This window comes from Temnothorax longispinosus, chromosome 10 (genome assembly GCF_030848805.1).
Source record: "Temnothorax longispinosus isolate EJ_2023e chromosome 10, Tlon_JGU_v1, whole genome shotgun sequence".
NCBI classification, from domain to species: Eukaryota; Metazoa; Arthropoda; class Insecta; order Hymenoptera; family Formicidae; genus Temnothorax; species Temnothorax longispinosus.
In genome coordinates this window covers 16,887,165-16,903,943 of record NC_092367.1, presented here as the reverse complement: position 1 = coordinate 16,903,943, position 16,779 = coordinate 16,887,165, and the positions used below count along the sequence as shown (strand labels likewise).

The 16,779-nt window shown below is 43.1% G+C and overlaps 1 protein-coding gene across 5 annotated transcripts in view; it reads left to right on the top strand.

Annotated features, from left to right (window-relative positions):
• The window catches only part of LOC139820178 (uncharacterized), a 60,267-nt gene that overhangs the window by 30,221 nt on the left and 13,267 nt on the right, over positions 1-16,779 (top strand). For 2 of the 5 annotated variants that reach the window (XM_071790240.1, XM_071790237.1), the window contains one exon: positions 4,062-16,454. The exons of the other annotated variants lie outside the window; for them this stretch is intronic. In XM_071790240.1, coding sequence (XP_071646341.1) covers positions 4,062-4,354 — 293 coding nt within the window. In that variant the 3' untranslated portion in view covers positions 4,355-16,454. Of the gene's footprint in view, positions 1-4,061; positions 16,455-16,779 lie in introns of those variants that run through there. 5 annotated transcript variants of the gene reach the window in all.

Sequence of the window (16,779 nt, the reverse complement as noted above, 5' to 3'; positions counted from 1 at the left end):
CGGGGAAACACGCCCGAACGTACTGTAATTTGCGCAGACACGTGTAAATACAATGCGCGCGGCGGTATAGCGACTTTTTCTGTACAAATATAATTCTTTAGTTCACTGTAATAGAAAATTAAGAGTTTAGTGATAACGATAATAATCAATAAATTCTTTGTAGATATAATCATATGAGATATAATGCGATTTATAAAACATACAGGTCCATTTTTCGCGCAGGCTGTGTATGCCATTAATATTTTTTGTACAGTTATTGCCGCGCACTTATATCGCCGCGAGTTTACTCATGAAATTCTTTTCGCCGGCAGTTCCTTATATTCTTAAAATGTGCTTCGCTTTGCACGTTGCTGACTTTGCGGCAAAATAAAGTGGCACGTGACGGGTAACCATCGCGAAAATAAGGCGGTTTGCAAGGGGTTAACACGCGATATCATGCTTGGAGTATCGCCGGAATGGAGTCTCCTGCGGGAGTTCAGTCAGCCTATTCGGATCCCGAGATGGTCTCGTCCCGACAAGAATAAACGGCATTCTATATAGGGTGTTCTGTAATGTTGCATGCAAGTAGCAACGTATCATTCCTTTAATAACCGGAGAGAATATATCCTTAATTTGAAAATTTGAAAATTTTATTTCGATCTTCTCTTAAACACGAATGATTTATAAGATTTTTAATTTGGGATTTAAAGGTTTTAAATGAATCCAAAGTATTTGTGAAAAGATTTTTAAATTAACGATATGGAAAAATTTTTAAATATGAAGATCTAAATATAAACGCAAGCCGATGACCTCTCCATTAAATATTTTTATCTAATAAAAATAAATGGTTATGGGTTTTTATGTTTTTATGTTCACATTCTATGTTACCATTATGACTGTCGGCGGATATCCCGGATACGTGCAAATACGTTAAGTGAGGCACGTAAAAACGAATATTGATCAGTCCGAATGGCGGCGTGAGCTTTCAGGGACTCCATTTTTCCAGATCATGGAGCACCTCGAGTGTCATTTTCCTGTCGCGCGGACTCTGTGCAGGAGTATAGTAAATCACTTTTGACTCACGGTCCGCGTCTCCATAAAGATAAATTAAAATAGCTTATGCATACTTTGAAACAGACATAATTTTTTTTACGTTTTATCATATATTGTTAAAGATACATTTCTCTTTTCTGACTTCGAAAATATTTCATTTCACCATATGTCTTATCAATCCGTGTATAAATATAGAAATATACTGAAACACTTATTTTTGCTTGTTATTAAGCAAAACGCGTACAGATTACTTTTAATAAGGTATCATAATGTGAGTAGAGAGATCTGAGAGACGTTCGGAGGTTTATGAAGGACCGTGGGGCTTGAAAAGAGGGATTTGACGTTCTGAGGTGTTCTATGCGTCTCGACGACAGGGAGATTTCACGACATTATTGGGTTTATGTACAAAGCAGCGCGCATACTCGCGCATATGCAAGCACTTTGCGAGCGGTGCGGTGCCCGACCGCTCGCAGAGTGTGCTCCATTACGTTTCAGGTCTATCTCTTCCGTTTGAGATTTCGGTGCCGGGCACTCGTACCTTGAGACAGACAGAACCATTTGGTATCCTTGAACAATACAACGACCTCGTTCCGCTCGTGCATCAGGTTATGGAAGTATAATTGCTTTAGTCGTCTCGCGTATACGTATCATTTCAATGATTAATTAGGCCGACCGGCGTAATGTCGTACACGCGGTGCACTGCCTAATTTCTTAGGCCAAATTGTTTCGCGGAGATCGTAATTTGTCTAAAATACTGAACGTGTCTACCTGATCTTGCTGGAGAAACACCGCGCATAAAACAAAAATAAAAATTCGATTATTTTAATGAGAAATGTAGATAGATGATAATTTTTTTCTTTCTTTTTTTGTTTGCGAGATTAACATATCAATTGTAGCACGTTTATCAATATCAGGCCAAACTCGAGGGATTAACGTGTTACCGGGAAAACGAGAGAAGCCCTTACCGACCAGCTCGCTTTGCCTACGCACAAAACTTGTACGCCCATTTTACGCTTTCTCTCTGATTAATCGCACTGGTTTGGAGTTTGATCGATGTTTAACGAGGACTTACGTGCCTGACGCTTTAATCGCACGTTCTCGTCGTCTGCCTCGAGTACCTCGCATTTCGATCGCGTCGAGGGGCAAGTGTTTGCGCTTCGTTCGAAGACGCGCGGTGTATATCTTCGGCGCAGTTCGTTCGTTACTTGGTGCACACCCTTAAGAGATATTTTGCACTTTCTTCGTATCGAACGACAATCGCATATCTGAAAATTAATTACGTTTCTCAGTCAATGATTACATAATTGTTGCATAAAATAAATCTGCCGGGATTCAAAATAGTAAAAGTGGAAAGCGAAAAAAGCTGGGAAAAAAGTACAAAAATGGTAAACAGAGCTGTAGCAATACGCCGTGTTTTCCAGCTTTTATGCCGCGAACTTCTCAGTTGCGACATTTCAGCGTTAATGATAAATAAAAAATTTTCACCATTTTCCGGTATAACGTCAGCCATATTTTGTCGTTTTACGAAGGCAGTGCAAAATTCGTGTTAAATACACGAGAGTGGCGGCGTTGCTCGTGCTCGTTTTTAGCTTAGTAGCTCGGAGCGTCGCTTGATTTAATATTTATTCCTTCGTTATGGCCGCGTTTTTTTTTACATCAGGTATTTGCGAAAATGGCCTGTAAGAGCTCGCGCCTCTCACAAAGCGAAATTCCATGTTTTTAAATACGGAATTATTAAGCGCATCTTTCGCGTACAGAGAGAAAGAAAGAGAGAGAGCGTCTCTCGAGCGGCGAAGTTATTTGGTATATGAGCTCGCGGTTCAATTTATTTAAATTTATTTAAACGATACAATGTCTTGCAGCCCGTAAAGAGCAGCGACGCCTCAAAGGGAACGCCGCGGTAACGAGTGATCGATTTTTAATCAAAGACCCCGCATTTTCCCGGTTTATCGTGAAATATAACGGCATCCATTGCGCGAGACGTTTATTTCAAAAGTAATATATATAAGCTGCTTTCACAATAATGTAATATTCTTTCTCCATTATACGTCAATTTTCGGGAATCAATTTATCCGATTGCGAAAAGCGATATTTGGAAATTCTACCGGTACTTTTTTCACGATAAACGTGACAAGAGGAAAAATAATTTTTTTTTTTATTATTTATATGTTCGGTGAAATGTTTCTCTCGTTCTGTCTGTCTCTAGCAATTCGATTAACGCGCGTTCAGGACGTAACACATATAACATAATATACATACACAGTACAATTCGCGAGAAAAAGGGGAGGACGTTTAAGATAAAGGAAAGAAACGTAGAGAGGTAGGGAAGCAAGCGACTAAAAGAACTCGGGGACGACGAACGCGCGAAATTAACGAGAGTGAGATCGGGATCGGAGGATCCAAGGATACGGAGGGGATCTTATTTGCATCTGCGAGGAGTTAAAATGTCCAACGACTCCGAGGGGACTCAAGACCTCGGGGGATCTTTAGAATCCAAGGATTCGAGAAGCCGAGTATCTGTAGGTTCAAGATTCCGAAGATCGAATGTCTCAAGATCCTAGGACTCGGTGATCTAGAGATCTCAGAATTTCCAAGAATTCGAGAATCCAAAGATTCAAAGACCCAAAAAAAAAACCGGGGGATCCGCAGTTCTGGTCCGTGGATTCGAGGATTCGACTTGATCCTGGAATCCGAGAGACTTCCACGGAGTTGAATGCCCTACCCGAGTATCCAAGGATCCGGCGACCCTCGAAAAAAAGCCGCTCTAGAGCCAAACCAAAAAAAGTATCCAAATAAAAATACCACAAAGCGAAAGCAGCACGGAAATGGCATAGAAGTAACAGTAACGTAATCGGAGTAACATGACGAAAAAAATCGAATAAGATAGAAACGGAAAAGTAAAAAAGAGAGAGAGAGAGCGAGAGAGAGAGAGAGAGAGAAAGATACGAGTCGCCGGCGACCGGGCGACTCGCCGCGTCGTGTCGGGAAGCCAACAGTTGAAAGTGACTTGTCTTGTGTTGATGTTGCAGGTTCAAAAGCCTGGCACATGCGGCTGACCTTTGACCGGGTGCCAGGCGGCTGCAACCTTCACAGGTGCAAGCTGTGCGGCAAGGTCGTGACGCACATCAGGAACCACTACCACGTCCACTTCCCCGGCAGGTTTGAGTGTCCTCTCTGTCGTGCCACGTACACACGTAGCGACAACCTGCGCACGCACTTTAAATTCAAACACCCCGAAGCGAGAAAGATCGATCTTAATGATTTCATGGCGGGCTCGTTGGCACTCTCAACAAGCAATGACACCATGAACACGCTATCCTAAAGACGCCGGAAGACAGGAAAAAAAAGATAAATGAGATATATATGGTATATATTTATATATTTAATATATATTTAACATATATATTAAATATATATTTAAATATCCATATATATACATATATATTGAAACATAATATATATAACATATACGCGCGCACCCCAAAAATTATATATATATATATATAAACAATGAAATATATACTGAGAGCGCGGGTGGCCGTAGCCACAGGGGGGTATTCCGCGTACGGCGAAAGTATGGCCCTGAAGTTACGGCCATTGGGGGGAAAAAGGGCCGGTCTCTCTCGGCTTTTCTTCTTTCTCGAACACCAAATCTTTTGTAGGTTTTACGCTTAAGGGATATCGAGAACTTCTCCTGTAGGGGTCTTTTTTAACAAACGAAAATCGCAAAAATGGCAAAAAAAAATGGAACAGGAAAGATTAATATACAGCGATGTGTACAGTTTAGTGTGCGGTGACATTTTTGGGAGTGGGCTTGTTGTAGCTAACGTCGAAGCGTTGTGAGGGCTGTTCTTTCGTTCTTTCTTTTTTTTTTCCCTTCCACGACTCGCCGAGGAGCAGAGGTGCGCGAGCGCGCGAAAGCGTATCCGCGATCTCTCGAGGCCGACGCTCCGCGTCGCGAGGGTCGGGAGGCCGCCGCGATCACGAGACCTAATTCGATTTATCTCGCCGGACGAAGGAGGCTCGTTAGCGCGCGACGGTCACAACGGCGACGAAACGACGACGCGTTGCTCCTCCTCGGACTCTTCGGGAGATCGAACCGGAGTTCGATCGCGACTCCCCGGAAAATGGGTCGCGCAAAATCGACCCCCCTCTTCTCTCCGTCTCGAATTGGTTCGACATCCCGGACGTCTCGAGTTCTCGGTGAGGTCCCACGCAATCTCTCCGAGTCTCGTATTACGGAGTCGCAAAATCGAGGTGGGGTAACCCGAGCGTCGTTTTCAATCGCGGCGAGAGACCGTCGGCCGATCGGTCGATCCGAGACGAGCCGTATTACTTAGCGCAGGTCGCTTTTTCGGCGTTTCTCTTACGCGCACGATGAGAAAGTACCTCTCTGCCTCGCCCTCGCGCGGAGCTGTCGCGCTTTTTACGTTCGTGTTTCGTTGTGATTCAATAACATCGCGGGCGATCGCGACACTTTATCCACTATACGCTCGCGTGCGTCAGCCTCGTGCACGGCCGCGTCCGCGTCGCGACAATGTCCAAAGACATCCGGGCAGCTTTATCTTTTCTCTTTCCTTTTTCTCGCGGTGAGAAAAACGAGCGCTGCGCCGATCGCCGATAATACTTTTTAGCGAGTGCCGCGGGGTAAGTCCGCGCGATTGAAACGATGCGAATTAACCGCTCGCGCGGTTAGTGTGTGTGCGCGCGCGCGCGGATTTAATTACATATTTAATATAAATGCATATATAAATATATATATATATAAAATGGGAGCAAACGTGGTGCCAATTTCCTCCCGTAGATGCTGCTGCCGACCGATCGGGACGGCGAGACAGCAGCCGGAAAGAATATTAATGAATCAATTAATTAATTATAATGATATCTATTAATTATAAAACTGAGTCGCTGGGAGTAATTCATTCGATACGCAGGGTGAGTCGTATAGTTGTTGAAGAGTTTATAGTTGGACTTCATATTAGATTGTAATCGTAATGTATTAACAGCCTTCGGGAACCAGTAGCAATATTAACAATACGCGTGCGCATCTACCACGCGTGATTTACACGCAAATATACACACATCACACGCACGCATACACGGACTTTTACACCCTGACCTTTCACACGCGGTTACACACGGGGCGCAGCTCACGATGGGCATCGGCACCGCAGAAGGGACACGCATCCGCGACACGCAGCACACCCTCACGCGTACACGCGCAAGCAACACGCAACAGCAAATCGAGCGACAACGAAATCTTCTGTCCTTTACGTTTGTGAAATTTTGATAATATACGTTGTGCAGCGCGCTTTGCAGTCCTAATATGAACTTTGACTATAAAACGCACGTTATTTGTTAATTAACACCTAAAGTCTATAATATTAATGATTAAGCCGCACGCCGCGCTGCTGTAAATGCGCGATCGCGCGCGGAGGTAAATAGTGGAAATCACGAAGACATTCCACGATTCGGGACTTAAGTGCGTAGGCAACAAATAAGGTTTTACTTGTATTGGATGATTTATAGAGTACTATATTTTATACTTTATATAACCTACCACACACTAATAATCTACCATTGGTTGGAGATATATAGTTACGTTAAAGATTAATTTTATTCAAGGGATGGTCACGATACTCGTATCGTCATTGCACATTGATATTTAATTGGTTGGGGTGCAATCTGTTTGTTTCTTCTTTCTTCTTTGTTTGTTTTTTTTTCTTCGTACATCATGAAATTTATGTGTAACGTATATATATATACATAATTATAATCATGGTTTTACAAGAAACACGGATAAATGTATGTCGCTCAAAAGCAATTAGGAAACCATTTCTTCAAGTGCCGGCGTCATCTAATGACTGTCTGATATTTTGAAGTGTCCAAGATCCTCACGTTTGGTCATAAATGTAATTCACAAACGTTTTAACGGCACCTGGACGTTCCGTGAAATCGTCCAAAGAGATGATCTTCTAATTATTTTGAGAGAGCGATGCCTTTTACATATATATTACACATACACAAGGGCGAGAAGAGAAGTGGCGTTCTCGCAAGGTAGGCATGGGACACATAACAGGGATAGAAAGCTGTTCTTATTGAAGCGAAGCGTAGCGACCCCCACAGCGTTTCAATTTTTCAGACAGTGCGAATATTTTAAAAATCTCCCCCGGACAAAGCGAGATCTAAATCGATTGCTAATCTACGGAGCTGGTATCCAAAGTCCGACGTCGAAGACACAATCTGCAATCGAAAGTTATATAATCGTAACTTTAATAATAGAAGTGTAGGTATTTCCCTTTGGCAATCACAGATTTTTCGGTTAGAAACTTTTCGTTAACCACACTCTTTCGCATTTGAATGTAAGAATTAAATTTAAAAGTTATTTGCCGGCGCTGATTACCGTCATATAGTTGCAAACAGCAATAATTTCTTTTTCTATATTTCACGGGGGTCGCTAGAAAACGGCCACATATACGGATAAAAGAACACCTACGTACACGCATACGCAGAAACCCATAGCTATTCAAAGAGCCAAACCGCAATATTGTGATGAAATGATATTACCGTCGATCTTCTCTCTTTTTTGCAAAAAAAGGGGCACTTTGCATAGTTAAGGCACCGAACACGCATATACCTATAATTTAATAATATATAACCAGAATATTAATATATTATTGCAGATTATTAAGTATAAATATTAATATATTGGATAATTTATTTTATTTTGTTTTATCGTTTTACGATTTTATATATATGTTATTCACTGTTTATATATACACAGCGCAACATTATATTGCAATACGCGACACACGCAAGGTTTATTTATTGACAGGGGCGGGTTGAATCGTGTTAAGGGTGCACTTGCAGGCCTACCTCCTTGGCTGAGAAATCACACGTCGATCGACTTCTCTTCTTTCTCTCTTTGCCTTGCTTTTTTTTCGAGCTTTTTGTTCCCTTTGCTACCTTCGCGCAACGCGTTGGTTTCGAACATCTCTATATTAATTACGATTGCCTAACGTTCCGTCGCGCCTATTGCCGCAAAAGTTGATTCTCCAGCTCTGATTAATAACTGGACATCGGACTATGTGATATTTATCAGGCATTTTTTTTATACGAATATTTGTTTTTTGGATATCTTTTAAAATCTACGCAAAATATGACGTCATTTAACGAATTAAAATTCTGTAAATGATACAAAACTTAATTCTGTGATTTAAAAATGAAGATATTCCTATGAGTCGTATGATTAATTCAGGAGTTGATTGCAATTTCTACGTCGGGGGCTCTAAAAGAGTTAATAACGTGAGATGAGTCGTTTCTGCTGCACAGAGAGCGAGAGAGAGAAAGCGACAGAGCGTGAGAGAGAAAATCGAAACGCGGAAGAAGCAGAGTCTGGAAGGGGAATAAGAGAACAACTTTTACGAGCAATGCCGATTTTCTCAACAATTCCGTCCTCCGTGCGAAAACAGGGGTACTCAAATTTGACGCCATATAACGCCAGTCTATTAAAATTAACTTTGTGTGATTATTTAAAATTGATCATTGAAATTAAAGATATTTTAAATATAATTCTTAATGTAATTGTGTTTTAAATATCAAGCGTTTTTCTAATAAAAAAGAGGGAAAATTGTTGTTATCTATGAACACGTTAACGTTTGTGGGCTTTCGCTGAGGGATTTGCGAAGAATATCGATATCCATCCGCCAACGATCCCCGCTATTCATTCCGTAACATTCTTTAGACTCGAAGGAACTCCGATGGGAGCCGCTCGAGCGTCTCCGAAGCGTTGCAGGGCGCTGTTTGAGAACCTCTAAGTCGAAACGTTAGCGTGATATTTTTCCGCATGTGTTTTCACGGTGCTCTCGATACGTCAAACTCGAATAAACGATGAGCGATTGTTACGGACGGCGCGGCGTGGCCAGATTTCGGCCCGCGCACGTGACTCGCTCGTGTTCTTCGCAGTCTCTCCTCGCGATGCATCCGCCCTGCACGGTGCATTGCGGGGTGCACGGTGCATCCTCCGAGAGATGAAACGAGAGAGAAAGAGAGAGACAGCGCGAATCTGAGGCGAGATGCGCACGGCCCGGGATCGATGTTCCATCGTGCGCGCGAAATTATGGCTCGGCCTGCAGTCGGGACGCGGTTGTACTTAATTGGTTGACCGCAACAAAGTTTGACGATGGAGTTTGCTTTTCATCTTTCATCCTAATATTGCGAGAGTCAACTCCGCCGCCGCTGCCGTCGCCGCCGCGACCGCGGTCGCCCCGCCGCCATTAGAATGCATTCGTCGTTAGCCAGCCGACGCGGCGCGGCGTTGGAGAGGAGCTCCACCCTTCGAGAAACTTCCGTTTTTGTCACCCGTCCGCGCGTGAGTAGACGTCGTCGAGCGAGCGGAATTACCCTGGAGCATCGGTGTACTTGGTCACTTTTTTTTTCTAATTTTTTAGATGAACGCCGAACGTCGCGAGAGCTTGCGCGCATGGCGCAATTACGCGGATCGATGGAGAAGTCACGCAACACGTGAGATATTATATTAACCGACGAAATTACTGCGTAATTGTTACATTTTTGCCCTTTTAACGTGATGCAGTTACGCGTTTAATTGCGACTGTATTTCGACGTCTCTTTAAATTATATATCTTGTACCTTTTAAATTATACCGCGTCGCGATTATCTGTAGAGACACTTTTTTTTACGCTTATACTTCTGACTTTTTATCGAAATAATTATGCGGCTGAAGTAATTATGCGTAACGAATCATTCTGCTCTGTCATTAATTGTCGCGAGGTCAGCCGCCGATCTGCGAATATTATATCTATAAAGCGCGCGTTAATTAATTCAATAATGTCAGAATCAACACTCGATTTTCCATCGCGCGATATTTACATAAACAATAGCGATGTATTTATACGGTTGCGCGATTATTATTCAACAGCGTTCGTAGACGCGTGACTTTTCGCTCGTGCTGATACCATTTACGTACGTTGGACGTTCGTCGGCGTGTGCCGGCCATTGTCAATTGTTCATACACAAACTGTCAAATCATTGTACAATGCATGCGACACAGCCGTCGGCCGTCGCACATACGCGAACAATTTACATGTGTACACGCATAAGTTTCACGCGAACGGACGGGTCGTCGCACGACGTCGACGAACGGAAGCGAATATATATTTTCTCGCGAAAAGTTATTCTCCGCTAAAGATTCTAACGCAGTCATTTACGCGGAAGTTAATTAAAATCCGAGAAGATCACAAAGCTTCGGACTCGAAGATTGCTTTCTCATCTTTTGCTGCTCGATAATTCTTTAAACCTTGGATTTCCGTGACGGGAACCTCGACGTCTGAGACTTTTCGCGATTCTTTTTAATATTTTAGATCTAAAAATTTCCCACGGATATCAAAGTTTTCGAATTTCAGATTAAGTCACTGTAAACGTTACATCCCGTGAATTCACGGGACTTTTCGCGAATTTTCATCGAGCTCCTCGAATCGTAGCTGCCATAATTTCGCGTTTCACGCTGGAGTCTCGTGGCCGGAAATCTGACGCGTGCTTTCGCGCCTGTATCGATCGTCTGGCACTCACGAGTGCTCGCCGATTGCGTGCATATAATACATGCGAAACACGATGTTTGGCATGCTACGTATTTCGAACATTCACGGATAAATAGCTGAGTAGATGCGAGGGCCGAGCCAAGTGGTAGGCGAAGCGCGGTTCTATCGGAGAGCATCGTGAAATCATGTGAACCAGTGTCTTTCGAGCTTTTCCAGATCGGACTTTCCTGGAATTTCAGACATATCGTATATTGTTTGTTGCAATAATAATTTTTATTACTGCTATTGGAATCTTTCTTCTTAAAATTTTAGCTGATTATTACTTCCTGGAAAGTTCTCGCCGAAATTATGTTACATTTCAAAAAATGTGGAAAAAAATGGTAATTTTTTTTTAAAATATTCGCGTATGATGCAATACATTCATTTTTAAAATTTTAACAAGTATTTGTCATATTAGAGTTGAATATATTTTAAGTATATTTTTCTGGATGTTTCAAGCTAAATAACCGCATTGATGCCCGTTGCGGCTTACCATATTCCCGTTCCACACTCTATTATAATATATTGCGAATCGCGCGAGAGAGCGGGAGGAAAATCCGATTCGGAAAACACTGGTGCGATCCGCCGAGGACGCGAATGCGCACGCGAAATCGGGAAAACAACCGCGAATGGAGTCGCTGTCGATTCGGAGACGTAATCTGCGCGGATTGTTTCGTCCGCACGAGTCGAAAATCAAACGAACGAACTTGCCGCCATCCGCGTCGCCGCCTCTATGCAGGTGCGAAAAGGGGGAGAATTTTACGTCGGCGTTTTTCTTACCGCCGTCGCACTCTCGCGATTCCTCCCCCTTTCCCCCGTGCATGCTGCATTATCGCGCGGACTAATTTATTCACGGCGCTTTATATCTGGCGTCCGCCACGCCGACGCGCGATTTACTTTATAATTCAACTCTTCCCCCCTTGACCCCGCTTTTTCATCCACTCCGTGCCCCGGATCCTCTTTCGCAACTTCGCATTTTGTCACGCGAAATTTGAATATATGACCGAGACGCGCGGCGCGGGCCTGGCCAAATTTTTAAAAACCGAGCCGGAAAAATTTAGATGAGGATTCGAGGGGATCCGTCGTGCGAGCTTTTCGCGTGAAACATTAATTCAGCCGCGTCGTTCGGAGCACGAAACGTTAACGAATCAAAGTTCTTCCAAATTAGATGCATTTTTTAACAAAGCGCTGAATAAAGCCTTTAAAGAAACGAAAGTCGCGCGAATGTAAAATGTTTTAAATATCGGCGCGTCATTCTTCGCGCGATTCTTCTCGGTTTTTTTCGGGATTGGCAAACGCGCGTGCGACGGCATCGTTTCTGAAAAAAAAAGCCATTAGAAAATTAAAACGCGACACAGCAAAAAGTGGAGCTCGTCGCCAAGTATAGCGATATACGCGTGAAAGTCAACGGGAAGCTACACGGCGCGTCGCTGCAGCCGCGAGCGGGGCAACAATAGAAGCTGCAGAAGTGCTGTCAGAGCGTCGACGTTCCGAATAAAACGAATTCCCCTGATAAAAAGCTAACTCCGAAGCACGCGATCCAATATAAACGACCCGTCAAATCTTTCGTCCAAGTGTTACGAGCCAAATAAATCACGATGCCCGGAGGCAACGTCGTCGCGACGAAAAAATCGAGAGCTTGTTACGAGCGTAGAACAATGTAAACGAAGGAAGAAAAAAAATTTTCGACGTTCCGAGATGGATTGTAATCCCGCGCTGGACGAGCCACGTTAGATTTAAATGTATTTCGATTTAAAGAAAATAACCCAGACGTTTGTACGATTTTCGCGCTCTGAATTGTTTATCGTTTTGCGACGACACGTTGTCCAAAGAGCCGAATATCGCCAAATCAAATTCGAGAGTGCTTGGAGGGGAAAGAGTCTCGATATAATCTCCGTTAATAAATAACTGTCCGCTGGAATACGTGTCGCCGTTGCTATTCGACGCGAGACGAGACGTCCTATTTCGTTTCGTATCGTCGTCGGAAACCCGTAGCTTCCCGCTTGTCGCGGCGCGCAGTATCGACATGTGATTCTCGAAAAGAGGGTTTCCGAGGAAAAAAGCCCCGCCGCGACGATAACGGCGTTATGGAAGCGCGAGGCAATAACCTTTGGCGGAAAGTTTATTTTTCTGGAAGTGGCGTGACGCGAGAAAACGAACAAGACGGATTTTTCTATAAAGGTTCTTCTTTTTCTAAATCCCCGTGACTTTTGTACGCCCCGCTCTCGCAGAATTTCTTTTTCTCTAGCGAACTATACACGCCGAAAACTTCTCGCTTTTCGTTTTTCTGCGGAGCATCGGAGCGGACGAAATCATGAGAGTGGAACTTGTACACAGGGTGCCCCCCGACGAAGCGACGAAGCTATATATATATCACTGGCACAAGAGCGTTTCTCGGCAATATTTCTCGTCTATCTGAAGAGTAATCTTAAGGACTTAAGAATCTAACGCAGAAAATTTATTAGATGGTAAATACTTAAATGTTCGGCCATCTAGTTGTCAAGCTCTATGAATGTAAATGTTTCGTAAATGCAATGTGTGTGAAAGACTCGGAAGAATTTCAATCTCTAGATGTGCGAGACCTCTTGCAATTAATCCATAGAATAAATCGTAGTTTAAGGGACACGATCCGGTGGTTCGAGGAAAGAGAAAATCGTGTGTGCTAGTGATTTATATATATCTCTCTTCAGGGCGCCCGAACATTTTGACGCGTGTAAGAGCTAGCGTACACCCAACGTACACGTCCGCGATTACACACATATGCATCTGCGGGGACAGATAAACTGCACCGACACACCGAAAGATAGGAGCACACGCAGGGTGGGAGGGGGAGAAGGGGAAATCCGGATGAAAAAGAGAGAGAGAGATAGAGAGAAATACTCGGCACACAATTTCATAAAACATTGAATCGGCCTGCGCGCCGCCGTTTTAACTCGGCCGCGGGTCGCCTGGCTGTTATATCGAAAACTTTTATTAATTATAAATGGAAATTATTACGATGTACTACTATTACTACCACTACTGCTACTGCTACTACTACTATTATTACTATGACTACTGCTACTACCACTACTATTACTATTACTACTGCTACCACTATTACTACTATTATTACTACATATAGGTATTTATATATTTACAACTGCGTGGTGTGGAGTGGAACATTGTGATATAATAGATTGGTGCTAACACCTTATTGAAATTGAGATGAATTTAATGAAAAAGAAAAAAAATCGTGCAATATTGCGATAGTAAAAGATTGCGGGGGCAACGGGGCGCTGTCGCGCGACGGACAAGTTGCGTTCTCCGGATACTTTCGGTACGGGCGGGAACACGAGCGGGTAGAAAGGCGAGAGCGAACGAGTGGAATAACGTTTCTCCTGAATTTTCTGAAATCCTCGTTACGCCCGGCAGCTCATCCGATTCCGGGCGGGGTGGTCGAGTTGACGGTCGAATTTCCGTGCCGCCGCGATCCGCGGAATGCGATGACTCGACGGCGCGCGGCGATGCAGGAATCACGAGTGTCGATTGTGCGAACGCGAATCCGCGGCGTAACGTTCGCGTACGATATCGCGGAATTGGGTAAACCGCGATGGAGGGATCTTGGTTGTATGGCACAGACGTTGAGTACTTAAAGAAATTTAACTTGTCCAAATTGACCTTCTTCAGAGAGCCTCCGGGTGAATTCTCGAAAGTCTTAATTGTTATCGTCCGATTGTATCTTTGGATCGTTCCTTCCAACACTTGCACCTCACGATCTTTCGATTCAAAGTTCCGCTTTGATAGCGCGAGTTTGAAATGAAGATTCTAGCAGCCGTGGTGCGCTCTTTCGTGTTCGGCTGTCGCGCGTATCCCCGATCGCTATCTCAGCTTCGGCCGCCGCACCGACGACAAAGCGCGAACGAATCCCCGGAATCGGGCGTGGATCGGGCGATCGAGGAGACGTTCTAAACGACCGAGGAATGAGTGAGCGAGAAAAGCGAAGAAAGAAACTATGGCTGTGCAAGTGAACATTATGAGTGTAGTTAAATAGGCGTTACCTAGGGATTAGGCTTAGCTGATAGGAATAAGGGGCGCGTTTAGGCGTTTTGTTGTTTTTTTCACCGTCGCGCGACAGCCCTCTGCCCCCTTTGTACATTATTAAACTAAATAAAAAAAAAGTACTATTATTAATATCTCTTTATATAATAATATATACAAATTACGGATTAACTATGGATATATATGTATATACACACACACGATATATGTATATATATCTATCTTCATATATATATATATAAATATATATATATATATATACATTTTGTTATTTTTCTCGGGGGATGAATAAACTATAATAATTGTAAATCGTAACAATATAGGGGATCAGTGTTCCCCGCGAGAATACTGAGCGTGTTCTACTCATCATTAAAAAAAAAAAAAAAAAAGAAATTTAAAATAAAATAAAGTAAAATATGAATCGGCGCGACTGTCAGACTGAAAGTTGTGATTTTACACGGCGCGTGTAAATATAGAAAACGAGCCTCTAAAATTAGATTCGACATTTTATGAACGAACGGCGAGAGGAAGAAAATCGTTATCCGTTGCATTTTCCGCGTTGTGTGATAACGTGCGAGCGCGTACGTGAGAGAAAGAGAGCGAGAGAAAGTGTAAGAGAGGAAGCGAAAGAGGTGTAGACAGATCGGGGAGTGAGAAAGAATGCGTGTATGCGTGCGTGCGAGAAAAGAACGAACCAAATCGCGATCAACGTTTCCTTCCTTTTTTTCCCCCCAATATTGTCGTCTCGCTCTTCTTTCGAACACACGTCGAAGAAAAATTTGCATCACCGTCCCGTCGCGCTCAAACACCCCGAAAGCTCAAACGTCCATTAGTTCGACCGGCGAACCTAAAAAAAGAAAAAAGATATTCGATCGAGCTAGGCCGATCGAAGAAATCGTTATTTAATGTGATTGCAAACCTTTCATCAACGTGTGTGTGTCAATCGTTTGTACCTTTTTTTCTTATTACGTTCTTGGTCTCGGACCTGCACCCCTCCCCCTCCTGTCTTTCCCTTTTATCTTCTCTTTTCGTCGATCCGTGGTTTCGACTCCTTGTTTCCGATCTTTCTTTCCTTTCACCGTTGTCACTCGTTTTTTTTTTCTTGAAAGATTCGTAAGCTTTTTTCCGACAGTGCAGTTACTTACGGGGACACTACGGAGTAATGAATGCGATCGCGCGATTAAACATTCGGATAAAAAAAGGGAGCAAGGGCCCGCCGGACTTTAACGCGTTTGCGAATCAAGTTCGGTCGCGTCCGCGCGATCGTCGTCGTCGCCGTTGTTATTATCTTTCTGGACCAGGAAAACGGCGGCGATCACTTCAATCGATGATTTTGCGAAGCGGCGGGTTGCTTGAGAGCTGATATCTTTCTATTACACGTATATAAACGATCGTTTGGCTCGGAACGTACAATAGGCATATAATTTAGCAAAGTAAAGGAGAAAAAGGAAAAAAAAATTCGCAGAGGAACTTCTGACCATGCCGATCGATGGAATGGAATAGTTAAGGGCGTCAACCGGTTTTATCACGAGAAACGATTCTTACTACTACTACTTCTCTTATTGTTATTACAATTATATTCTTATCCTTATGATTATTCTAACATAAAGTCTCTTATGTTTACACAATTGCATTATTATATACATCTTTAATTCTAGTGTAGATAATACGGATGATAATGATGATGATAATGAAGATGATAAACAAAAAAAATGGAGAATTAATCACATGTGCATTTAATGTATTTCATACTAATTTTTTGATTAAACATAATTGTGTGTTAACCGTGCCGTCTACCTTTCTTTTTTCTTCCAGATCATTTTTCTCCCATTTCGACGTTCGCATGGTATTCGCCGACGGTATCTGCGCTCTCTCGATCCCATTTTCTCTTTAAAATTTTCAATTTTTGCATAATCGAGATGTAGCGTCTCTCCCTATTTTTGCATTTCTGCAGAAACCGATGAGGATCGTAAAATATGCACGGGACGGCGCATCGTCGAACACCTTGGGAAAGTCGTAACTTGGACTCGCGATGAACTGGCGGATATTTATGAGTGTCAAGTGTTATTAGATATTAAGCGGTCGCATATTTCAGGGATATTTTCGCGTT